The sequence below is a fragment of the Cyprinodon tularosa genome, unplaced genomic scaffold (assembly GCF_016077235.1).
Source record: "Cyprinodon tularosa strain WSP-4 unplaced genomic scaffold, ASM1607723v1 ctg687, whole genome shotgun sequence".
Lineage (NCBI taxonomy): Eukaryota > Metazoa > Chordata > Actinopteri > Cyprinodontiformes > Cyprinodontidae > Cyprinodon > Cyprinodon tularosa.
In genome coordinates this window covers 248955-275224 of record NW_024039437.1, presented here as the reverse complement: position 1 = coordinate 275224, position 26270 = coordinate 248955, and the positions used below count along the sequence as shown (strand labels likewise).

The window sequence follows — 26270 nt, the reverse complement described above, 5'->3', positions numbered from 1 at the left end:
ATTTGCAGTCTGGACGCTGAAACAGGCTGCAGCGGGATGCTTCTCCAAGTACATCCTGCGGCTCTGATTGCAGCGATGAGAGAGATTCCTGCGGGAGAACGGGGTTGGGAGGGGGGAGGCGCCCCACGGCAGCAGCTGCCGCTGGAGGACAAGATTAGGAACGATACATGCTTTCACGTAAGAGTCTCCAAAAGCCGCCAGTAACACCGTAAAAAGTCGCCAGATTTGTCGCTAGTCACTTTTTTAAAAAAATAGTCGCTGGAGGGGTCTGAAAAGTCGCTAAATATAGCGACTAAGTCGCTGAGTTGGAAACACTGCGCACCTGCGGCGCTGACTCGCTCTGCCGTATCTTTTTTCCCCCCCCCCCGTTTCAGTCAAGTGGCAGTGATAATGGCGGCAGCGGATGACGCATTAATCGCGCGACACAACTAATCGATGATGAAATTCGTTGCCAACGCTTTTAAAAGTAGATTTTTATCGATTTTATCGATTCGTTGTTGCAGCCCTAATTATATATATATATATATATATATATATATATATATATATATATATATATATATATATATATATATATATATATATATATAGTATTATAACTGTGAACTGAAACTGCCTGCAAGTTAAGTTGGGAACTATAACTTCAATTGAATCAAAAAGTATGTTGTAATCATTAGCTTTAATCTCTGCACTGGGGATTAGAGGTGAGTATTGGCATGAGTGTTGCGATTCGATACATGTCGCGATACTTGGGTCACAATACGATATTATCACGATATTGCAGTATCACTATATATTGCCATATTTTCCCTAGCTATCAAAATCAAATGATGAGATAAAACAGCAAGTGTTGTATATTTTTATCAGAAAATATTGATTACCGTATTTTCACGACTATAAGGCGCACTTAAACGTCTTTTTTTCCCCCTCAAAATGTGCGGTGCGCCCTATGGTGCGGTGCGCCCTATGTGTGTTGTAACTGAGACTTTTGAGACCACCTCATTGAGGAGATGATGAAAGAGTGGCTGAATGTAAGGAGACCAGGTGTTTTTTTTTCCACTCATCACCATTAATCTGTGACTCCATGCGTGCCCATCTCACAGCTGATGTGAAAAACATGGGGAAACAAATTAACGCTGTGCTCGCTGTTCAACCGCTCGACATCGGTGTGAACCGGACCCAGCAGGTGCAGCAGAAGCAGCGAGTTTACATGCAAAGTCAATGGTTGACGCGCGTATAGGCACAGCAAAAGGTCCCGCAGCGTGTTTTGGTGCAGCACGTCGGGAGCGTTTAAGCATCTGATGCACCGCCAACGCGCTGCTGCTGCTCAGATGGAAAAATTGAAGTTTTGCTGCTGGACGCGCCGCATCAACCAATCAGAGAAGCTGATCTGGGAGCTGGCAGCGAGACAGACAGCGCTCTGATGACATATGATATTAACGCAAATGAAAAGGCTCGGTGGATGCGTGGCTGAGGCAGGTGTATCTGAGAAGACCAGGTGCTTTTTTCAACGCATCACCATCGCTGCGTGCCCATCTCACAGCCGATGTGAAAAAAAGATGAATCAAATGAACGCTGTGCTCGCCGTTATCCTGGGGGGTCTGACAAAGGAACTTCAACCGCTCGACATCGGTGTGAAGCGGCCGTTCACAGTAAGGCTGCGAGCGGCGTGGGAGCGATGGATGACAGACGGAGACCACAGTTTCAGGATAAATGGAAGGCAGCGCCGGGCAAGTTACGCCACCGTTTGCGGATGGATTGTAGATGGACTGTGTCTGCTGGCTCTGTTGTTCAAGCTTTCGCAAAAGCCGGCATTATTTCTGAGGAGCTGCGCTGCACGGAAACTAACTCTGACAGCGCAGAAGGGGAAACTGGCATGTCTGATTTAGCGCAGCTGTTTTATTCAGAGGAATGCTGAGGATAACAGAGGATGATGACTTTGATGGGTTTGATTAATACTTTGTAATAAATACATGAATAAAGCACAATCATACTCAGGTTTGCTCCCGCTGTATTTTTCTCCCTGAAAGCTTAATTCAATGGCAGCCTCTGAGCGCGTCTCCTCCGCTTCACCGCGGTGGCTGGCAGGTGTTTTTTCATCTAAATAATCTAAATCTTGCAGCTATATTTGCTGTGATCAGTGGGAATAAATAAGTATAAATATGTTTTTAAGTGAGAAAGGCCACCTGAAAACTTAATAATTGCAGTCAGTTCATCCAGATTATCTATTTCTGTCGGAGGCGCTCAGACCCCCACATACCAGCGGTGCGCCGACAGGAGAAATCCTTTCGTTCACCGCGGCTGCTGGCAGGTGTTTTTCATCTAAATAATCTAAACCTTGCAGCTATATTTGCTGTGATCAGTGGGAATAAAGTAGTTTTAATATGTTTTTAAGTGAGAAAGTCCACCTGAAAACTTCATAATTGCAGTCAGTTCATCCAGATTATCTATTTCTGTCGGAGGCGCTCAGACCCCCACATACCAGCGGTGCGCTGACAGCAGAAATCTCTTCATCAGCAGCCTGTAGGCTGGGCAGCCTTCACCGCGGCTGCTGGCAGGTGTTTTTCATCTAAATAATTTTAGCTGCAGGCACCAGGATACCGGCAATAAAAGCGAACATATTCCGTCAGCAGCACTGCAAAAAATATAAATCTCAATAAGTTATTTTTTCTTAAAATAAGTGTGTTTTTCCTTGATTTGAGGAGATAAGTAAGACACTTTGCCAATGGAACAAGACAATTTCCTTTTAAAATAAGAAAAAAATATTTTATCGTCTTATTTCAAGTAAATATTATCTAACTATCTTATTTTAAGAGTGAAAATACTCATTCCATTGGCAAATCATCTTATTTACCTGCTCAAATTAAGGCTAAATATACTTAATTTAAGCCATTTTTTACTTATTTCTGGATTGTTTTTGCAGTGAGGTTTCAGGATTTTAAGTTAATTTAGGAGTGATCACAGCGCTGTGTCATCTGTCTCACGGCCAGCTGCCAGGTTTGATTAATACTTTGTAATAAATACATGAATAAAGCACAGTCATACTCAGTTTTGCCCCCGCTGTATTTTTAAATACGCAGTAGAGGTATTTAAAGGTAGTAGAGGACTTGTACCTGTATATAAAAAACGCGCCCTATAGTCCGGTGCGCCTTATGTGTGTGTTAAATACAGAAATGGGACACATAACTGAGAGTGCGCCTTTTAGTCCGGTGCGCCTTATGGTCGTGAAAATACGGTAGGTATTATTATCCATGTTGTTTGCGGTTTTCTTCCACTGTGACTGCCTCAAATACAGATTTGGTGCTGCACGCATAGTTAAAGGGCTCCACAGCGCTTTCTGCCAGAGTGGTGGTGCAGAGGTAGCCCATTTTCCCATCAATGTTTTATGTAACTATTTTTTTTTGTTGAAAATCGATACTAAGAAGTGAAAGATCGATATTATATTGGGCAGCCGAATATCCCGATATATCGCCAAAACGATTTTTTCCCACACCCCTACTGGGGATCAAACCGCCATCATGAAAAACAGATGTAGAGCAGTTCAACCAGCTTCAGTATGAATGTGGACTTTTATTGCTTTGTTTTTAGCATTTCCTCATGATTTGGACCCATTGTTCAAAATCAGTGTGACAGTGTGATTGATTATATTACTAAAAGGTTGCTTTTTTTATTAATCCAATATTTAATTTACTGAATCCAAGAGGAGATCATTTTGTTAACGAAACATAACAGTTTTCACTGAAAGAAGCAAAAAACATGTAGAAATAGATTTTCAAAATATGCTCAGAAAGGCAACTTAAATTGTCTCTTGAAAGAGCAAGTTTAAAGTAACATGGATTAATCGTGATTAATTGATTATTGAAATAATAAAATAATTTTGTAATCGATAATTTGTTTACTGGAGTATAGAGACTGTAAAACATGCCTTTAGCTGACAGAGCAACCCACTTAGAGCAGTAATTATATCAAAATTTCAAAAGAAGATAAATAAATATATATATATATATATACAAATATAAATATAAGCATTTTGCATTTAAGAGAAATGCTTTCATCTGTCAATATGCTCTATCCAGAACTTCTCAAATGGAACTGTTTTGGTTTCACCTGGTTTAATTTCGTAATAAATCTTCCTAATGGAACCTTTTTCTATCTGATTATTAATCGATTTATCGAAAAAATAAACAGGTTAATCAATTTGATAATCATTAGTTGCAGTACAAGGTTCTTTATCCTAATCTTCAAGAAAGAACATTTCTTAGAGTCTGTGTACTCCAGTTAAAGGTTATCCAATCACTAAATTGGTTGATTATTTCAAAAAAATTGACAAGACCTCATTCATCCCTCTAGATTAAAGGTAAGAGTCAAATATGTTATGTTGCCCAACACTCAGGGGAACTCTGGGTCACATGACTTTCAGTGATAGAGCCGACCCTCTCAGGTTACAAAGCTGAGGTTTGACAAGGGCAGCCCACATGGAGCGTTGATACATGCCAAGTACCACATAATACCCCGGAAAATAAGTTAAAAGTTCTAGCACTGCTATAAATCCTTAGCAGAAAGACATTCCCAGAAATTGAAAAAAATGCAAATAAATATTAACAAAACAGTATATACATGTGCTGTCTTTATACATCAGTGCGATGATTTGTTTCTAATGACGTCACCTTAGAAACATGATTTTGGCAATAGCTAAAAGCTGTTACTCAGGTCCTGGAAAAAGACCACAAACATTTAAGGCTCCTATGCCAAGATTAGGTCAAAATACCACTGATTAGAAGACACTACCTAACTTTCTCTTATGGTCATGTTCACCATGCATCTTTTATGCCTCTCTACAGGTACCATGCCGTAAGTGAGGCCCAGTGGTTTCAAGTGTGCAGACAGAGGAGTAATGGAGCGTGCATACAGGGATAATGATGGCAATGGGTGGGCCCAAGCTAAGGTGGAAGCACTGAGAGGATGCATTAGCCCAGCGTGATTGATCCCTTTCCCCCTCACCTCTCTGATAATCCTTCAGGATAACAACAGATGGCTCAACGCCAGTAATACCACAAACTTGTAAGCTCACCACTCACCTTGAACTTTCCTTTGCTGACTTGTGGAGTCTGACTACCGGAAAGAGCCGCAATGCTAACAATGTAATGTTATTTGATGGGCTACATGTTTTCCACATATTCTTTGCTCAGACTGCAACCATCAGTGATCGTGAAGTCAAAGCACATGATTGCATTAGTGAAAACAACGGGTTCATTTTAAACATTTTCTACATTTCTTTAAATAAATACCCAATTTGCATCAACAATGCATACCTTGTAGACTGAAAGTGGAGGAAGAACAATTTAGAGTACAAAGATGGGAGGTAATTATTATGGAACAACGCCCAAACCATGCAGGAATAGACTATAGTTAGAATAACCCAGCTTTAACCCCCATGGGATACAGCATTAAACTTCCTCCTCCAGTTTTACTCTCCTCTGTATATCCACCCTGTTGTTCTTCTCCTCGTCGGTTTTTATGTTCAGTCTCCAGAGCTTAAAAGCGGTGGGAGAGAAATGATAAAAAACAGATGGACTGAGATAGCAGCACGACATGATTTGAAAGCTGGAAGACGGAAACAATGTGTCTACACTGTAAAAATCCTTTTTTTTTTTATGTGAGACAATGACAAACACATGCATGTCTCTTCAGGTTCTCCAAGTTTAACAAATCCCAGACAGGAAGTGAGGTGTGTGGGTTTTTTTTTTCCTATCCCACAAGCACACATGATTTGTATATTTCCCCACAGTCCAACTCTCCTTTATGATATCATGTACAAAATGGGATGATGTGTAAAGAAGCTTATTTAAATTTTGTCCACCTTTCTGGCCCAGTGCCAGAGTTTATCTGCAATGAAATTGTATGCGGATAAAATCAGCAGTTGAAAAAAGTAATCTTCAAAAATCTAAAGTAAGCAACCAACACTAAACATTTCTAACCAATCCAAGCTGTCTCCCAGCATGTGTAAGGCCACCAGGCTTTAAAGAGAAACTCTACTTCTCTAAGACTTGGACCACACCCTTTATTCACCACTCAGCCATGCAGTTCAGGCTGCCTTTTTTTAAAGCACACAAAAACTGGCTCACTGTAGCTCTTAAGCAGGGAGCCAGTAAACAAACAAAACATTACAAATAATACTACAGCAAAGCCACAGCAAATCCTGTCCATCTCCAATAACCAGTAAAACTGATAAAGCCAGGTTTCTCAAAAAATATCCACACTCGTGTGAGTCATTCCACAGAGGAATGCACCTTAGAAACCCTGAACCTCCTGTTTAACAAACACATTCCCTGTCTAACAGAATGCATTGTCTATGCCACAGGGATGGTTAAATCATAAAATCAGGAAGAATTAGCTGCACATGGAAAATACACAATTCCTCATACATCACAGGCTGACATAAAATTCATAAAAAATAAAAAAGGGGCTATAAAGATATAGACGTCAATAATTATTTAATGACACCTCAGCTGTCATCATCTTCTGAAAACAACAACTGTTCCTTAAAAGGCATTAGCTAACTCCTGCTGGCATGTTTATGACTTAAAGCTGGGAATGAATGTGTTGATAACCATCATCACCAATAATCTTCCACTCCTCGGTTATGTAAGAGATAGAACCAACTGAAACAATGCACGGGACACTTTTGCTCGTAACTGGGCTACATTTATCGGATGCAGAACGCCGTGGATGAGATGTAGAAGCTAACAGGCTAACCTTTAGAGATGACTCGAGTCGCTAGCCGGAGAGCTAAAACCTAACCGCGGTAAAACTCTACAGCCGGTTCCAACAGTGAATTCGTGCAGTAAATGACTCAAAGCTGAAAAAAGTGCTTTCCTCACCCGAGTTAAAAGACACGTTGTTGGGTAAAAACTCCGAGAAGCACCAGACTTCCAAGTGACTGCGGCGACCCGTCTCCTGCCTGTGTGTGTCTGTGTGGTTTCGGTCCAGCCAAGGGCGGTAACACCGGAAGAGGGAAGACAAGGGCTCTGTGATTGACGTCGAAAGGAACCAATCAAAACAGAGAGTGTCGGGTATAAACCAATGGCAGAATCGGTCCCGCCTTCTCACAAATGCTTTCATTGTAATTAATTTATATGCTTCTGTTTTACAATATCAGAAATATGGATATAAAAATATATAATGCATTTTAGATGTATACATAATTTTCTCGTTGCGAGCACGAGGAGACCTGGAAGATTTAAGGCCAAACTAGAAAACCAGACAACCATCTCTTTTTAGATTCTGGTCCAATCCAACAGAAGGGTAAGTAGAAACCAACTTTATCACTTTATTTTCTATATGCTTATGTCTATAATCTAAATAACACAGATTGAAATGTTTATATCTTGTTTTCTATTATTCAGTGGACCTGGCACAACTACAGAAAATGACCACAGCGTTGACCAGTATGAACGTTCAGATATTGGAGAAACACAGATAAAAGGTATGATGATTGCTAGAAAATGTTGATAATGAGAAAACATTATCAACATTGTTGATTATTGATAAACAATTTTTTTAAAGTTGCAAAGTAATGCAATTGTAGGAATACTTTAACCAGTAACGGGAAAGTTATAAAAATTGCAGTGTTTGATAAGTAATAAAAAGAGTGTACAATTAACAAAAATAAGCAACATTAGTTGCCATTGACATGCATACAATAGTTATTTTGTAGTGTGTATTTTTGGGTCTAAACCTGTTCTACATGTGTTGTACTGTTAAAAATAAGAATGGTATCCTTTATGAAAACATTACTAACTTTTATCAATTGGTAAGGATCCAAATTAATGAATGCTCTAAGCACATGCTTGGAGTCTAAGGGAGTCTTGTTGACATTGTGATATGATAACTACAAATCTGGTGTTATTTGTTTTCAGTGCATTTAATATTTTACAATAAAAATACAATTTACTTTTAAGTAAATTCAGTTTTGTGCACCGGTGATATGTGTTCAGTGAATTTAATAATTTACAATAAAAACACAACATTAAATTGTTTTTGTGGCTCCTCCTGAGATTACAAGGTACACCTGATCACAAAAATTATTTTCTTTTCCAGATGAACAACAAGGACCGTGTTTCAATGTAAAGACAACTGAAGAGCCGGCGCTCAACCAAGCGGATTTGCCCCAAACATCTTACGACGTAGGTTAGTAATAGTTGTATTTTTTTCAATGTCAAAACAAATAATTTTGTTTTTGTTTTACACAATTGACTTTTTTGCTTAATCTTGAAATCTTACATTTCATAATAATTATTTCATAATAAAGAAAGACTATACAAAAGCTTCATGTAAGCAGATTTACAACTCCACTAGCACCCATACAAAATTGACAATGTAAATATCAATCTTATTACAGATATTTTAAAGGCCAAGGACCGGATTAGTGAAATGGACGACTCTGGAAAATTCCAACTTCTTCAGACCAGAAAACCACCCAAATCTTTCAATTTCCGTGCCAGAGAATTTAAAGACAACCAGTGGGGTGACCAAAAGGACATGCCAGAGGGACTGGCTGGACAAGTATGACTTTTTATCATTTATACATCATATAAAGATGATCTACCATCAGGATCAACAGTCAGGCAGGAAGTGAAGTTGTGGCACACAAAGTGGTCATCATCAGTGGAAAAACCCAGCTCTCTCTCCCTGAAATTCTAAACATAACAAATATGAAGTGCTACCCAAACATGTATATGATTCTTCACCTTCTGTCAGTCATACCTGTTACCAGTGCTTCTGTGGAACATACTAACTCGGGTCTTAAAGCAGTGAAAACTTTGCTGAGGTCAACAATGAGACAGGAAAGGTTTGTGGCTTTGCTACTTTTGTATATGCACAAGGATATTCAGTTAGACATCAACAAAATCATAGACATATTTGCCCAGAAGCATCCCAGAAGGTTGACATTTGTAAACCCATTATCATCATCATAAAGTTTGTAGTAGAGAACAATTTTCTTTGTGTGGTTTAACTTTGTTTTTTTTTTTTTTTTTTTTCAACAGTTTATCTTGTTAAAATATATTCAAAACTCCTTTGTCTTACTTGAACCATACTTGAACCCAAGTCCTTGTTTTTTTTTTTTGTTTCATGTTATGTGTAAATATCATTTCTGGAAATAAAGAAACTCCTTGTTTGATTAATTGTTGATAAGGATCATTTTTTTTCTTCAAACTACCTTTTAACCTTCTGCATGCTTTAAAAACCGAGAGATCCTTTTTTAATTACAATAATGTAATCATGCTACTTCTACTTATGTTCATCCATTAAAATAATCAATTAAAAACCCTTGGATGAATAATTAGGGTAGTGTGAAAGAGTGAAGATGGTTTTCTTTGGTCTTTTAGCCTCAGGTTGTCTTGACCTGTGACCCCGTGACCCCATGACCCTTAGGTGCGCACCCCCCTTTGAAAAATCCTGGATCCGCCCCTGTTGATGGTCTTGATCTATCTATCTATCTATCTATCTATCTATCTATCTATCTATCTATCTATCTATCTATCTATCTATCTATCTATCTATCTATCTATCTATCTATCTATCTATCTATCTATCTATCTATCTATCTATCTATCTATCTATCTATCTATCTATCTATCTATCTATCTATCTATGTAAATAAAACATAACTTTACCTTGATACAGTAACAAGAACTGATTCTAAGTTAGTTAAGCTTTAACGGCAATGATTTAAATTAGCTCTGAAATGTAAAGACGTAGTGTAGATAACAAAAAGCACAATGATAAATTATTAGTTCTTGTTTAGGCTAACGTGCTCATATGTCCTGTCATTATTAGTGTTGTTTCATTTTAATATACACAATCTGCTACGCTGTCATTCTCAGTTTAAAAGACGTAACAGAAAATAAATGAATGCAGAACCATAGTCATAAGAAAACCATTGACAGTATTCAGAAAGCTAACAATTATTGTCTAAGAACTCTTCAAAGGTTTAGAAGAAAGTGTGCTTACTAAAAAGTTAGATATGAAGAGATGGGTTTGAAACTTTTGCCTAATGCCATATATATCAGTTAAAAGGTTTTAAGTTCATCACATTTTTCAACACATTTATACCCATTACAACATATATTATGAGCCGATTATCTTAATTATAATGTAATTAGTCAAATATAAGAAATAAAAATACCTAAACAAAAAACTTCAAAATAATCCATTTAATAAGCAACATGAACGTTTTTTTTAGTTTCTGTATATAAAAAAACATATAGTTGCCATGGGAGGATTGGGAAATCAATGGAAAACCCCAAATGCATCATTTTGGTGAGAGTACAGCTGGAGGAATATAATAGGTGTTGGTCACTAAAGCACAAAGAAAACATGCAGATAACTAATGTTAGCGATTCTGTGGTGCAATAAAAATGTCTTCAATCTCTTCCATATCCCATTTCCAAATAAGATTTCCAAATAGAAATTAAGATTCCAATGTTACTCAAAATTATATATTTTAGGATTATTGATGCTTTGAAATTAAAAAAGAGGAGCGGAAAACAAAATGGTGAGAACAATGCTGTTGGCCGCTAAAAGATGGTAAAGTGAGCTGGTACCTAAAGTGGAAGGATGGATTGATGTCTATGTACAATATGGAGAAGGTAACTATATCACTAGGATTGGAGACTGATAAATTTAGTAACATCTGGAATGCATGGTTATGATAAATATGACAACACAGACCTAACTTGGTTCAAAGTGCAAACTGTTCAGCAGATTATGGCTATTTTGAGAAAGATTAGAGATGCAAGAAAACTACATAGAATAATTACACAGCACCCTGGTTCAGTGTTTAATGTTGTTATTTATTTCGTTATGGTTAAGGATTGATATTTTTTTTAATTCTACATATATGTATGGTATATATATATATATATATATATATATATATATATATATATATATATATATATATATATATATATATATATATATATATATATATATATATATATATATATATATATATATATATATATATATATATATATATATATATATATATATATATATATATATATATGCATGGGTGCGTATACTTATATACTGTATATCCAGTGTTGTTCCTTGGGCCAGACCATTAAGGCTATCCGCCTACCTCACAGTATGAGTGGGAATTAACATAGAACCATATTGGCTCTACGTCAAGGACTATCGATTAATAATCGGATATCCAAATGCTCCATAAACAAGGCTTTTTACGCAATCAAATTGGGTGAAACTAAAACTTTTCCACTTAGGGAGGCTGGATAGAGCATATTGACAAATGAAAAATATTCTTCATACCTTAACTGCAAAATGCTTGTATATTTTTTTCACAATTTTGGTATAATTGCTGGTCTAAGTGAGTCGCTCTGTCAGTTAAAGACATATTTTTTATACTCCAGTTAACGATTAATCCATTACTAAATTAGTTGACGATTATTTCAATAATCGATTAATCCAATTCATCCAGCCCTAAATATAATAAAGCACTGTTAAAATGTAACTACTAGAGTAACCCTAACCAGCGGGATAGTATGAAAAAACTTTGGGCACTACGGATACTCCGACACCCAAAGTCTGAACTAACAGCTAAACACAAAGAATCTCAATTTTACAACATCCACAAACAGCAGCTCGTTTCACAATTAGATTGTCAGAAGATCCAACATATGTCAATGGAGAACCACACAGTCATAGGGGGAAACCAACATCACCTTTCAAGCCATCTTTGCCAATGGTGTTATAGGCCAGCGCTCCAATCTGTATTTGGATAGCTGATGTTTTAATGCTGTATGGAGGTCCAATCTGATAAGTACATTCCAAGTCAGATGCATATCAAATACCCACCCATCATGTTGTTGGAGTCTGTCATGTACGGGCTATTTGTTAAGTCATTTCAATCATGATGAGTTTGTTCATGTAATATTTTGGAATCAGTTTCATGACCTGAACTGTAGATGCTTGGAAGCTGAAACACAATCCACCCCCTCTTTTCAAGGGGGGCATTTTCCTTTTTAACATGGATGACTTCTTCCAATCCTTTCTCTAACCCTCTTTCCTCTCTGTCTAAAATAATTTCCAATGTCAAAGCTGTGTTCTTTGTTCCTGATGTAAAGGTGTACAGCAGAATCTTGCCGAAAGGTGCCGTGCGTTTGTGTAGTTGTTGTTTAGTTACTTGTTGTTTAGTCCGATGTATTATGGAGATTGTCATCATGGCCTAGTATTGTTATTTCTTGTGAGCTAGGTTGCATGACCTCTAAAGTTTAAATCTTTATTTAAGCGAATCTGTTTCTTCTGAGATGTTCACCAGGACTCTTTAGGAGTCCTGCCTCTTTTTTAAATCTAGGATCAAACAGTTTCAATGCTATAAAAACCTCTTTTGGAATTATATTAGCTATTCATTCTTTTGCCAACCATAACAATTATATACACAGAACAACATAGAGTAAATGTAACATTCCAGTATAAGTCTGTCATTAGAAAATTATTAACTGCAAAACCTAATTTCTAATCTATTGTCCTGCTGTAATCCATAGCCTAGAATTACTGATGCTGCTGATAACAAAGGCATCCAACTAAATGATGGTGTAAGCAGACAGAAACAGGACAGTAGGACCAAACAGTCCACAGCTACTAAAGGCTCAACTGTCTGATCAGATGGTCAATAGCACCAAAGGGGATGGTCTCTTATCTTTCCTTTTTACTACGTATACCTTCAAATTCCAGGCAGAGTCCTGTCATCCGCAAACTTACTCAGATGACTCTGCAGTCATTGGGTGCATTAAAGATGGACAAGAAGCTGAGTACAGAGAGCTGGTGAACTGATTTGCGGCATGATGTGGAAACAGCCATGTAAAGTTGTCACAAATGTCACAAAACAAGGGATGTAACTATATAGATTTTATTGCTATAACCAACATGGGAGGTGAACTAGAAGTGGTGAGGAGTATAGTATATACTTCTTTGCTCACCTGACCAACAGGTTTGACTGGAGACACCACTGTTAGCTGTCACACAGCAGACTGTACCTTTTGAGGAAGCTTATGTTCTTCATTCTTTGCAGCAATGGGGTGGAAATCTTCTATAAATCGAGCTTGCAGAGTATGATCTTATCTGTCATCATCTGTTGTGGTAGGAGCATCAACAAAAATAACTTCAATAAGCTTTAGAGGTTATCAGACGGGTTTGGTCTGATCTGTAAACTCCCCTGGAACCTCTGGAGATGATTTTACTATGAAAAATTCTTCATAAAGTAAATAACATTATTAAAAAGAACATTATGGAAGACCTTGAGCACCTTCAGAAGATTGGAGAACTATAACAGAGTGTTTTCAGTCACAGTTCACCCCAGAACCGCAGCCAAACAGACTGTTGCAGAGGTTCCTTTCTGCATGCAGTTGTTAAAAAAAAAAAAATCTAAAACTTGTTCAGAAAATAAAAACAAACCTAGAGTTACTATAGCATTTAATTTCCCTTCAGGATCATTAAACTAACTGAAAGCAAAACAGATTGAGTGGATCATCACACATGTACTCTAAACTATATAGTTTAATCATTCTATATTATGTAGATTCATAGTAAATGATGAAATGATGATGAAACACACTTTTGTCTATTTATGTCTATCACTCATCATATATCATTGGAATACACACAAGGTTACATCAGGCAGTTCTTTTATATAGCATTTTGGTTTGTACATTTTTATAGAATTTTTGAAAGAGCATGGGCCACATAACATAAAACAAATAGAAATCTAAGGTAATATCTATCAATTACAGCATATTTATAAGCAAAAACATCGCTTAGAAAGAAACTGAGTGATATTCCCCTTTTTTTTCTCATTTATAAATAATTTTGATAAATAATACCCTTTCATAATATAAGTTTATGCTTCATCACAAATGTATAAATTAATGGTATTAAACATAAATGTTTATTTTTAATATTGAAAGGAAGGAAGAAAGACAGAAAGACTGATCTGAGACTGAAATTTGGATTATGTTGCAAATACCGCCACCTGTCGTCTGCCAGCAGTTACTGCAGGTGTACCGTAACTGTGACCCTAAAGTACTTCCGGTTGACCGGCGATCACTTCCGTTGGATCGAATCGTTCCACAGTTTGGAAGAAATGGCGGATCGGGGTGAATTATTCGGCAGTGATGGAGACAGCGACAATGATCAGAGAGGTAATCAAACCATTTAGCTGCTTAATGTTGGTTTGCTGAAGCAGCTTTCTCTTTAGAAAATCACCAAGTTTTCCTCAATATGGCTTTGAGAGTGATGATTAATCGGTAAATGTAAAAAAGTTGATCGCTACTCACCTTACACTGGATTTAAATAAAAGTAATTTATTGTCTTTCAGAGCTCTGTTTTTCATAAAACACCTGAACTCGAAATATTTTAAACGCACACGTGTTTTTTTACTGGCAGATAAATAAACCTTAAGCTGGTGACAACAACGAAAGATTCACATTGGTTAATATGAGAAGCTAAAGTGATTGATTCTTTTCTTTATACTGCATTAATTTATCCGAGAGGACTTTATAAAGTTAGTCAGCTCAGTGAGAAAATGATTAATTAGTTCAATCTGAATGTCTTTAATACCTTTGTGATCTAAGAAAGCATTATATATGTAGGTGCAGAGATAATAAAGGTCTGATTAGTGATCAGAAGCTGAACTTAAAAGTATTCAGGCTTCAATCAGGGATAGACTGATGCATTGCCTGAACCTGCAGATATTTTGGCCAATTTATTATTTATTTTTTTGTGCATTTCCTCTTTTTTTCACTTCAGATGCATTTAAGTAGTCATAAGTGCAATCAGCTTTCGATGTTTTGTAAGTAATCTTTGTGTTTAAATTGAAACTTGTGCAACATTTTTTACCATTGTATCATTTTTATCATGTAAATTGAAAAATAAATATTGGCTTAAAAAATGAGCTGCACATATTTGAAATCTGGTTAGACTAGTGTTTAAAAAATCAGTGTCGTCACTGGCCTTCATTTATCTATAATGGTTGCTCTGTACTTCAAATACATCAGCAAATAACGCATACTTTGATATGCTTTTTGTTTTCAGCTTAATACAAGTCCAAAATGAGTTCAGGATTTATTTCTTTATATGTTTGATTCAAAGTTACGGCCTCTTAAAAGAGAAACTGCAGCACATTTTTAAAGAAAGTTATCATTTCAAATCAGCAGGTCAGAAACTTCAAAGACCTGTGCGAGGAAAAACCTGACTGGTGCCTCTTTTGTGTCATGTGGAAATATTAAAACTGGTTGTCTTTACTGCCAGCAGAATCAGGCTCTGGATCTGGATCCGATTCGGAGCAGGAAAGACCTAGATCCGTCAGCAACGCCTCAGGCAGCGACAGTGAGAGGGAGCGGGATGATGCCGATGACGATGAAGGTCAGGAAACGGGGAAGCCCAGCATGAACAAGGTTGGTACCCAGATGCAGCCATATTTTAAAAAATGTTTTACAGTTGTTAAGACTGATAAGTTATATCAGTGAAATTTCTGAGGAGGGCTTTATTGGATAGAAGGAAAACCATAGCGGCAACACTTAAAGGCTTCAAAATGACCTGAGTTAAGAACACGAGTGGAACCTTTAAAAATCACCTAACTGGTCAAAAGGGCAAAAAAGTGCTTGCACTTCTTGTGGAGGATGAGGAGAGCCCACCTGCCCCCACCAAACCCTCTACAGGAGCCCTACAAAGAGAGTTCTGACCAGCTGTCCCAGAATAGAAGAAGGTGAGATGAGTGGTGAGAACAGCAGATAGGATCATCGAGGCTCCTCTTTCCTTAATAAAACACATTTCATTCCAGCGCTGCATGTCCCGAGCCCATGACATCATCAGTGACCTCTCACACCCCCACCGTGGACTGTCCTCCCTGCTGCCCTCTGGGAAGAGGCTTTCCGGCAGTCGATGCAGGTCAAGCAGATTCCAAAACAGCTTCTTCCCCACGACCATCAGACTGTTGGGGATTTATTCAAAATTGAAGGCATGCTGAACCAGCATGGCTACCACAGCAGCATGCTATTCCACCCGGTTTGCGTTTAGTTGGACCATCATTTAATTTGACCCCCAAACACACCTCCAGGCTGTGTAAGGGCTATTTGACCGAGAAGGAGAGTGATAGGGTGCTGCACCAGATGACCTGGCCTCCACAATCACTGGACCTGAACCCAATAGAGATGGTTTGGGGTGAGCTGGACCGCAGAGTGAAGGCAGAAGGACCAACAAGGGTTAAGCATCTCTGAGAACTCTTTAAAGACTGTTGGAAGTCTATATCTGGTGACTACCTCTGGAAGCTCATCAAGAGAATGCCAAGAGTGTGAGAAGCAGTAATCAAAGCAAAAGGCGACTACTTTGAAGAACCTAAAATATAAGACATATTTTCAGTTGTTTCACTTTTTTTGTTAAGTATATAATTCCACGTGTTTATTTATAGTTTTGATGCCTTCAGTTTTAATCTTCAATATTCATAGACATGAACATAAAGAAAACTCTTTGAATGAGAAGGTGTGTCCAAACTGTGTTTTAATGCACTGAACTTCCATATCAATGCGTTTGTTTGCACTATTTTTTTTCTCCCACATTGTTTACATTTGACCACTGCTGCTCTTTATGGAATGGAAATGTTCATTTACTGTCTGAAAAGCTGTACTAAACAAAATTGCATTTGTATATACACTCTGTGTATACAAAATGACAGTAAAAGTTGTCTAAGAAACTGCTAACAAGAATATTCCTCTTGAATTTACAATTTTTCATGTAATCAAAGTCTTCTAAATTAAAGGCTCAGTGTGAGTTAAAGGTTAGTCCTAGCCATGAGTGTCCTGCCAGCTCTAGGATTTCATCTTAAATGGTGTAGCCACCAGTGAAGAGCTTGCTCAGCCTCTTAACAGCAGTTGGGCTTGAGAAGCCTTGTGAGCTGATGAATGTTTTAGAAAAGAACCTGAGCGCATCCAGATACAATCCTAGGGAGAAGTTTCTTCTCAGCGAGGGAACCTTCTTGCACTATGCCGAAGAACGGAGTTGGATCTAATTGTCCTGGTAGAGGAAATCCTGATTTGGTAATCTCACATTAAACAGGATGGAGCAGCATATTACCAGGCAAGAATGACAAATATGTAAAATGCTAAGTGTTCTTAGCATGCCAGAGGGAACTGGTGGAGCTAAGAAGAAGGTTCAATGTTGTAATTCTTAACTTTTGGCTTTATTTTTTTACATTTACTTTATAAAATGCTTGTATTTCTTCTTCGGTAACCTATAGAGTTACAAAATAAAATCCAAAAATGCTGAAAAACATGGGACATGTTGTATGCTATTGAAGATTCCCAGTCATTCAGGTCATAGTCATTCCAAAAAAAGTAAAAAAAAAAAAACAATCGGACGTTTTGCTTCCTATCCAGGAAGCTTTTTCAATTCAAAATGTTCTAAGCTTCATAGAGTGTGATAATAGGACATATCCTACCTATCAGGGTGGCTGTCACAGACTCCTTCAATCGGTTTGGTTTTGATTTGGTGTTCATAGTGGAACCTTCCCTCCTGCCACATAGGAACTGTTCGGTGACGACAGTGAGGATGAGCAGCACAGTGGCAGCGATAACCAGTCCGAACAGTCGGGAAACCAGTCGGAGGCCAGTATGCACTCCGACCAGGGGGAGAACGACCACTCTGACGCGGAGCAGCACAGTGGGTCGGAGCACGACCAGAGAGAGGAGGATGAGGAGGACGAAGACGCGGGCAACCGGTCGGATGGTGGGAGCCCAGCAAGCAGCGGGATGTCTCCGGGTGGAAGCCCCCATTCTGAGAGGGGCAGTGTTCGTTCAGACAGAAGGTAGGACCACTTAATGTGGGTTTAATGGTGTTCTACACCGATTCTGGCCCAGTTCTGGACTGATGCATGCTCTACCTTAAAGACCCTCCAGTTAAACAGCAGGACATTTAAAATCATCCAGTTTCCGCTGACTGGGAGGTTGAGATTTGAATCTCTCAACATCTTAACCAACCATGTATGTAGAAGTGCTGTAATAATTTTTTTTTTATTCAGAACTTGCTGCAATTTTTATTTTCCATTAGAGAATGGCTTCAAAAACATGTTTGATTATGTCCTTAAAAAACCCCACCAGATTGCTGTATTGTGAGACAACCGTGCATTCTAATGCGTTTTCTAATCCGACACAAGTCGCCTGAAAAGAAAATGTATAGTTTTCCTAACATATTTGCAAATTTAGCACAGATAATATCCAGTTTTATAAAAAAAAAAAAAAAAAAAAAAAAAGATAGAAATTTATATTTTTTCTGTAAATTTTATCTAAAAATGCTATTTCTGCTTTGGATTGATTTAGGACACCTCCCACATATATTTTCGTGGAATATGGCTGAAATCATACACGCGATTATCACATTAGAGGCTTATGATCATTGCTGCATACCTTGTCTAAACATCAGAACAGGTTTGGTCGCTCTAGACTGTTGAAGTGACAGTGAAAACCAAATCCAAAGAGCAGTTTGTGGACTTCAGGATCAGTTTTAGTTTACAACAAGAAGCTCAAAATAATCTCTAAACTGTATTTGCAGGAGCTACATTATTATTATTGTTATAATTTTGCAATATACCTCACTCACTCTTTACTTTAGCTTGTTTCTCAGTGGAATTTGTCAAGCTGTCCGTCTTCAATTCATTTCACTTTGTGCATGTTCTGTTTTGGACCAGCATGCACAGCGATCCAAGGACGCCACAGTCAGGACCAGGCACCCCTCATTCCGATGGGGAAGCTTCTGGCAGAGAGAACCAGTCCGACGATGAGAAGTGGGGAGGGGAAGCTAAGAGCGACCAGTCTGAGGACGAGGAGGAGAAGCGTCTCTATTCAGACGAGGACCGGGAGAACTCGGACGACGAAGCGCCCAGGAACAGACCAGGTACCGCCCCAAGCTTCTTCTGATTTCTGCTCCATGTGATCGATTTATATTAATATGAATAAGACGAAGCTTTCATCTTTAGGTTTCGTGCTTAATCTCAATTCTTCATATTTGCGTGCTTATGATTTCCTTTATTTCAGAGTCTGCAAAGGGCAGTGACAGCGAAGATGATTTCCTTAGACAAAAAAGCAAACCAAAAGCCGCATCGGATTCCGATTCAGACAGTGACGGAGGATCGCAAAAACGTACGAAATGTTTCTCACCCATTAGAAGTGACATTTTGTTGCTTCTTTTTATGTCAAAGTGGATTTTTTTCCCCCCCTGTTTACGTAGCAATGAAAGCAGCTGCAGATGATCTGTTTGGAGAAGCTGACGACATCTCTTCAGACAGCGACGCAGAGAAGCCTCCCACCCCAGGACAGCCTCTGGTATCCATCAGCACTCTGGATTGTAAAACCTTCCTTTTCAGTGAATTAGATTCCTACTGCTTATTTTATGCCTGGTATCTTTGTGAAGGACGGAGAGGACGGGATGGAAGGAGAGCAAGCAGAGGAGGAACCTGTCCCTGAGACTCGGATTGAGGTGGAGATCCCCAAAGTGAGCACAGACCTGGGATCAGACCTTTATTTTGTCAAGTTGCCCAACTTCTTATCTGTGGAGCCCAGGTCAGAACCACAGACAGTAAAAAATTAACCCTCATGACTGTTAAACATAAAATAAAAGCTTTGATTTTCTTTTATTAGACCCTTTGATCCCCAATACTATGAGGATGAGTTTGAGGATGAAGAAATGCTGGATGAGGAAGGAAGAACCAGACTCAAGCTCAAGGCACGTCTCTGCTGAATCAAAATGAAGCAATTTTTACGTCATAGTTGCTGAATGTTTTTTTTCTCTTGTGCTAATGTCCAGGTGGAGAACACGATCAGGTGGACAGTCAAACGAGACGAGGAGGGAAATGAAACACGAGAGAGCAACGCACGTATCGTCAAGTGGTCCGATGGCAGGTGTGTGTGTTACAAGCAGCGTAATGGTGCCGCCGTTTGAGTTTTAATCTGTTTCTAAGTGTTCCGTTCTCCCCGCAGCATGTCCCTCCACCTGGGAAATGAAGTATTTGATGTTTACAAAGCTCCTCTCCAGGGAGACCACAACCATCTGTTTATCCGACAGGGCACAGGACTGCAGGGACAGGCTGTGTTCAAAACCAAACTCACATTCAGGTAACGTTGGGTCGACTGCTTAGGAAAGTTAGGAATGCAGCCTTAAAGCCAGCAGTTGAAGATAACCTTCATCTGTCTGGCTATCTGTCAGCAGAACAAGCAGCTAACATGCCTCAGTTTACCTTTATTATGAGAACAATAAGGGTTCATTCTGAAATGTACTTTATTCTCTAAGTCTCTGGATCACCTTGTACTAGCTGGTCAGGTCTCTCTCTGTAAGAGCCGTCTAAGCCTCTTACTGCCTTAAAGTCCAGCTGAATGTTTTCAGAAAAACACGGGTCTGGTAAGACATTGGCGAGACCTGCCTTCATGTGCACCGGTCCAGCAGGCTCCCACATCGAGCACTACGGTTTGTCTTTGAGCTATAAGGAGATTAAAACCAAAGCTGTTCTTGGACTTTAAAGAGAGAGAGAGACTCTTTTTCATTTTAAATTAGTTTTGTCCTAAAAGGTTGTTAGTCTCTGGAGGGTGGGGAATACATTTATGTCATCTTAAATTGAATTTTCTCCAAATAAAGTAGACAAAATATAGAACTGAAACCTTTCTAGGAATAAGTCCAGGATGTGAACTTTCTAACTAAAAATATCAATTTAACAGAAAGGTAGGCGGCTTTGGAGGAGAGATTGGATATCTTAAGAATGAAGTGAAGAAGTGAGCTTTTTCTTTCAATGTACCGGTAACTTAAATGTAGAGGTGGGTAGAATACCCAAAAACGGTCAAGCAAAAGTAGCACCACATCATCTAATTTTAATTCATTAAAATAGCCATTCAAGTAATGACTCAAGAGTGAAGAACTGCTTGGTAAAAAAACAAACAAAAACATGATTATAACATCTGCTTTAACACTTTAAAAGTGACATCACATTTAACGTTATGTTGTGTTTTTAAATAATGAAAAGAAAAAAAAAACATTCAGTACTAATAAAATACAAATCCACGTGGAAGAAAGACCCTTCAAAATAAATTTAGAGTTTTTAAAACTTACAAATTCAACAGTTAAGGTATGTCAGAATGGGCCAAATGACAGTATAGTGTTTATTTCATTTGCACTTGTCCTCCACATGATATGGGAGACTCAAACCAATAACAGGGTTTCTGCGGGTCATATTTTGACTGGGTCAAAATAATTAAAAGTCATTAAATTGTTATTTTTTCAATAAAGGTCTTAATTGGCATAAAAATTCACTAAATGTGTTTATTGTGGCATTTAAAATGCTTTCTTAAAAAAAACAATTTTTATAAAAGCAATTTCGTCAAACATATTATATGTCTGACGAAATACGCAAAGACGTATGTTCGGAAAAGAAGCTTGAGTCGGAGAAAAAGCTAGAGAATGGGGAAGAATGCCAATTTCATTAAAAGTGGTTGGAAAATGAGGAATTCGGGGCATGGCTGCAGCCTGTCGACAGGTTCCTGTTGGTGGCATTAAAATAATTTCTAAGAGCATTAAAAAGCATTAAATTAGAGTTATTCATTCCTGTATAAACCCTGAATAAGCCTCGAGTACAAAAAAACAAAAACAAATTTTGTCTCTGGTGCTTTTCTGCTTAAAACATCATTAAACGAATCAAGACAGATCAGGGTTGGGCATTGAGAATCAATAATCGATTAGAACCGGCTCCAATCTTTCAATTCTCCTGGAATGGTTTTTTATATATATATATATTATTTTTTATTTATTTGTATTTTTTTTTATTCCAAGCTTTGAAGCCCTGTCTTCCGACAGGAAATGGAAACTGCCTGATATCAGGCAAGAAAAACTCAGCATAAGAACCCCCTGTCATATTTATGCCTAAAGTAATAGTTTCATTATACCAACCAATCACTCTGCTGCTCTAATAAAGACCTAAAGATTAAAGGGAGTAAGGACTAATTAGGTTTTATTATCTTTTGAGAAGTTTCTCTCTGATTTACTGTCTGACTTATTAAAAGTTATGTTCTAAGTCCGTCAGGGCTTAACTATGCTTCCAGAAGCTTTCTGGGATACTTTTACTGAAGCTTAAGGAGACTTTCCCTGTTATGTTCATGTAACCTTTTGGAACTCAAGGTTCCTTCTCTGTACTTCTAGGACAGCTTTCCAAATCTTAAAGGTTAAGCAAGCTTGAAATCTGCCAAAACTTTCCAGAAACAGGACATTATTTTTCTTGGGCTTTGCTGGAACACGCAGGGTACTTCAGGAAAGTTTGGGGAAACTAGCCTATATTACAAGGTGGCTTGTAACCCGATAAAGCCTGGACTTTGCAGATACTTTAGAACCTATTTAATATAGCCTGACCTTTGAAAGATTTCTGGAAAGGCAAAATATCTGTTAGACCTTTGATTACACTAGGAACTTAATTGTGGTGACAGAACCGTATCTTTCCCTAGGTTTCTTTAGACTCTTCTTGCCCTTTTATGTTTAGTATTAAATTCCCATTTGTTGCAATCTTCTGATCTCCCTCCAGACCCCACTCCACTGACAGCGCCACCCATAGGAAGATGACGCTGTCTCTGGCCGACCGCTGCTCAAAGACGCAGAAGATTAGGATCCTCCCCATGGCTGGAAGAGATCCAGAGTCGCAGCGTAACGAAATGATCAAAGTAATGGCCGCCGGCGTTCTGTTTGTCTGTACTCGTCTGTTTGACCTTTTCGCATCCAGTCCTGGAATCCTTTTGTCTCTGCCTCTAAAGGGTTTTCATAAGGCTAGATGTTGACCAGCATCATACTGGGTTACAGAAAGGCAAAACAAAACACATTTACTCAAATAAAGTCAAGCAGTAGTAAGCGAAATAAAAACTGTCGGTATGATTGGACGGCTCGATCTCAACCTAAAGCCCTTCTTGAATCCCAACTGAGATCACTGGAGCACCTAGACCAGTGGTCTGCAGCCTGTGGCTCTTTGGGCCCCCTACAATGGCTCTTAATAATGGTTAAAATTTATATTTAGAAACAAATGAATGTACTATGATAACAAATGCAAGTCTTGGATGCTTTATAGGTTTTTATAAAGATTATTTGAATTGGATTTTCACAACAAGAATGACATTAAAAGCAGCAGAAATTGGTTTTTAGAATTTTATTTTTCTTTTAAATAGTTTGGATCATCATCATTTTTTTTTACATATAATAGCCTTCAGAAGAAAATCTATGCTTTTTCTTTATGACTTTTTATGATTTATCTTTTTTTTCTTCTTATCTTAAATGCTAAAAATATGAATAACCGGATTAAAAAAAATAATGTTTTAAAAAAGAGTTGTGTATTAGTCAGACTGAGGACTGAGAAATGGCTCTTTGGATAGGAAAGGTTGCAGACCACCGACTTAAATGGTATGCCTCCCTTTAATGATCTGGGTAAATCTTCAATAACTATGTGTATTTTTTTTTATTATATGATCATACCATGCTATTTAGAAGGGATGTCCTGATATTAACTTTTTAATTTCTGATATGATACCGATATTGACCCAAAATTATATTAGTATGAATCCTACTGGCTTTATTATTTATTTTATACTGTAGACTAATAGAATTGGCCCAATTAAGTACGGTAATATTACTAAACAAGAAGCAAAAGGCAACAACAAAAGGTATGAAAACAACAAAATGAACCAATGTTAATTCTGCCTCTGTTTAAAGTTACAGAAACTTTAAACAGAAGCAGAGTTTCTATCAGCATGAACATATCAGAGATTTTAGATGTCGGCTGATAAAATCCGATATTAGTTTTTTGGCTAATATCAGGCTGGGATATCCCTATTATTTAATAAACTGAGTAAACAAAGCAGCTTTTGTTTAATAGTGCAGCTTAATGACTGTAGAACTAATTTTCCTACCAAACCACATTGGTCTGGTTGGAGACCTAAAACTAGCATATCTCTAGATCATATTAAGGAGAGCGGTGTTGAGCAGAAATGCAGATAAAACTTTGAGTTCATCACTTAGTTTGGTTTTTCACCAGCATATCATCCAAACTTGATGGGACATTAAAGGTTTACAAAGCTGTTTTCCTTGTGTTTGAATTGACCTGCAAGAAAATTATAGGGCTGCAACTAACCACTATTTTGCTAATTATTAATCTGTTGATGCTTCTTTTGATGAATCCATTGATAATCGGATAGCAGAAGGTTTTACACAGAATTTAAACCATAAGCTGCTAAAACTGTGCCCTCTAAGGACTTTTGGATAGAACCTATAGATTTATTAAACATGTGTTTCATGCTTATGGAAAATTTTAATTTATTTTTTTGCAGCTAAAGGCATATATACTAAAGTTATTGATTAATCCATTACTAAATTAGTTTTTAAACTGTTATTATTTCAACATTGATTTATCTTGATTAATCCAATTAAATGTTTCAGCCTTTTTTTAAATAAAGAAACTTGGAGGATAATATATTATTTTATAATATTAAATTACAGAAACTTAGCAGTATATGTCTGTTGTTAAACTGGGGTGTCAATTAGTTCCTTTCCACTCTTTCTGTTTTAAAAATGGCAAGTAATCACGCCTAATGTGTCTCTTGTTAGAAAGAGGAGGAGCGTCTCCGAGCGTCGATCCGTCGTGAGTCTCAGCAAAGGAGGATGAGGGAAAAGCAGCACCAGAGGGGCCTTAGCAGCAGCTACCTGGAGCCTGACCGCTACGATGACGAGGAGGAGGGCGAAGAAGCCATCAGCCTGGCAGCTATCAAGAGTAAATACAAAGGAGGAGGAGGCCTGAGAGGTAACTGCGCAATTTTTTATTTTTTTTTAACAGTGTCCCACTGGGATGTGTTTGTAACATTCCCTCTGTTCTCATTCCAGAGGAGAGAGCAAGGATCTACTCATCAGACAGCGATGAAGGCTCCGATGATGATAAAGCCCAGAGGCTGATGAAGGCCAAGAAGTTGGACAGTGATGAGGTAGGTGCAGAGCTTCGGTTGGCAGATAGGGGGCGGTGTGAGGTAGGACACTGGATGGTAAAACGCCCACTGCTCCCCTTTATCCTGATATGAACTGAGCTGGACAGGAAGCACTAACTGTTCTCATCCACACCGAGTTTTGATGTCTGAAATCAGAAGAAGATGATGTGAAAACACAGAGCCGGACCTGATAAAGCGAAGAAAAGCCAGACTGAATGTCTTCTTCTGTCAGCTCTTATCTCTTTTTATCCTCTTTTGTCATCAGGAGGGCGAGGGGTCAGGCAAGAGGAAGGCAGAAGACGACGAGGAAACAACCACCAAGAAGGCTAAAAAATATGTCATCAGTGACGAAGAGGACGATGAAGAGGACGATGAATAGTTCAATTTTTTTTTTGTATTCTTTTTTTAAACCATTCCCACTGTATTATCAGTGTTCAGTCTACATGGTGTATATATAGCCATGTTTTGGTTTGTATATTTTCTTATGACCTGTGTGTGGGTGAGTGTGTGTCCGCTTGTTTATGGTGTGTACAGCAGAGGTGAGGAATAAATAAACGGTTGTTTTACATAACCGAAACTCGCCGGGAAGCCTCTATTTTTATTTTTATTTTTGCACTATGAATCATGAGTGAATCACACAGTTGTTGTGAGATTATGAAACATAATGTTAAATTCAGCTTTCAAACAACAAACAAAGCCTTCATAGATGAGTGCCTGAGGTAGCTGCTAATCTTTTTTTCAATCATTCCCTATCAAAAAATGCATCAGTTTCTGGTTTTGTCTTGAACCTAAATACAGATGAAAGGGGCATTTGAGAAAAGGAATTGACTATTATTAAATAACACTGGCTAAAATTAAAGGGTGTCGCTGGTTTTAAGATTTGAGATGAGATGTTCCTACAATCAACTCAAAACTTGTATCGTTTTCCTCTGTAGTGAAAAGTATTCTTCAGTTTTTGCTTTTCTTCTTGATTAAATCTTTCCTATTTATGAGCCATTCAAATATGTACTTGTTGGGATCCTTTGGATAATTATCTTCCTACATAACCTTTTCATAGGCTTCAGGTTATACGTAATGACCTGGCATTTAATGTTTCAAGCCCTAAAGCAGAACAGTGGCTCCAGACCATCTGAGTGTCACCAACTGAGGAAAACTTTAGCATCTGGGATAGAAATATTCATAGCAGCAAAGTGAAACACTAATGGA

The 26270-nt window shown here is 38.0% G+C and overlaps 2 protein-coding genes and 1 long non-coding RNA gene across 4 annotated transcripts in view; 2 read left to right on the top strand and 1 right to left on the bottom strand.

The window, feature by feature from the left end:
* The window catches only part of tmod2 (tropomodulin 2), a 30205-nt gene extending 23178 nt beyond the window's left edge, over positions 1 to 7027 (bottom strand). For both annotated transcript variants that reach the window (XM_038267848.1, XM_038267847.1), the window contains exon 1: positions 6882 to 7027. The gene's annotated coding sequence lies outside the window, so the exon portion shown is untranslated. The remainder of the gene's footprint in view (positions 1 to 6881) is intronic.
* LOC119771726 lies at positions 4074 to 9274 on the top strand. The gene is made up of 4 exons (XR_005279177.1): positions 4074 to 7305; positions 7407 to 7486; positions 8101 to 8190; positions 8402 to 9274. It is a non-coding gene; the product is annotated as an uncharacterized LOC119771726 (long non-coding RNA).
* A 4851-nt stretch (positions 9275 to 14125) lies between these two features.
* leo1 (LEO1 homolog, Paf1/RNA polymerase II complex component) lies at positions 14126 to 25646 on the top strand. The gene is made up of 14 exons (XM_038267856.1): positions 14126 to 14225; positions 15337 to 15479; positions 17604 to 17884; positions 18764 to 18969; positions 19110 to 19214; positions 19303 to 19397; positions 19486 to 19634; positions 19713 to 19797; positions 19879 to 19973; positions 20052 to 20186; positions 22631 to 22766; positions 24694 to 24886; positions 24967 to 25064; positions 25330 to 25646. Exons 1-14 carry the CDS (start codon positions 14168 to 14170, stop codon positions 25441 to 25443), a joined length of 1893 nt encoding a protein of 630 aa, XP_038123784.1. The 5' UTR covers positions 14126 to 14167; the 3' UTR covers positions 25444 to 25646.
* The last annotated feature ends 624 nt before the right edge of the window (positions 25647 to 26270 follow it).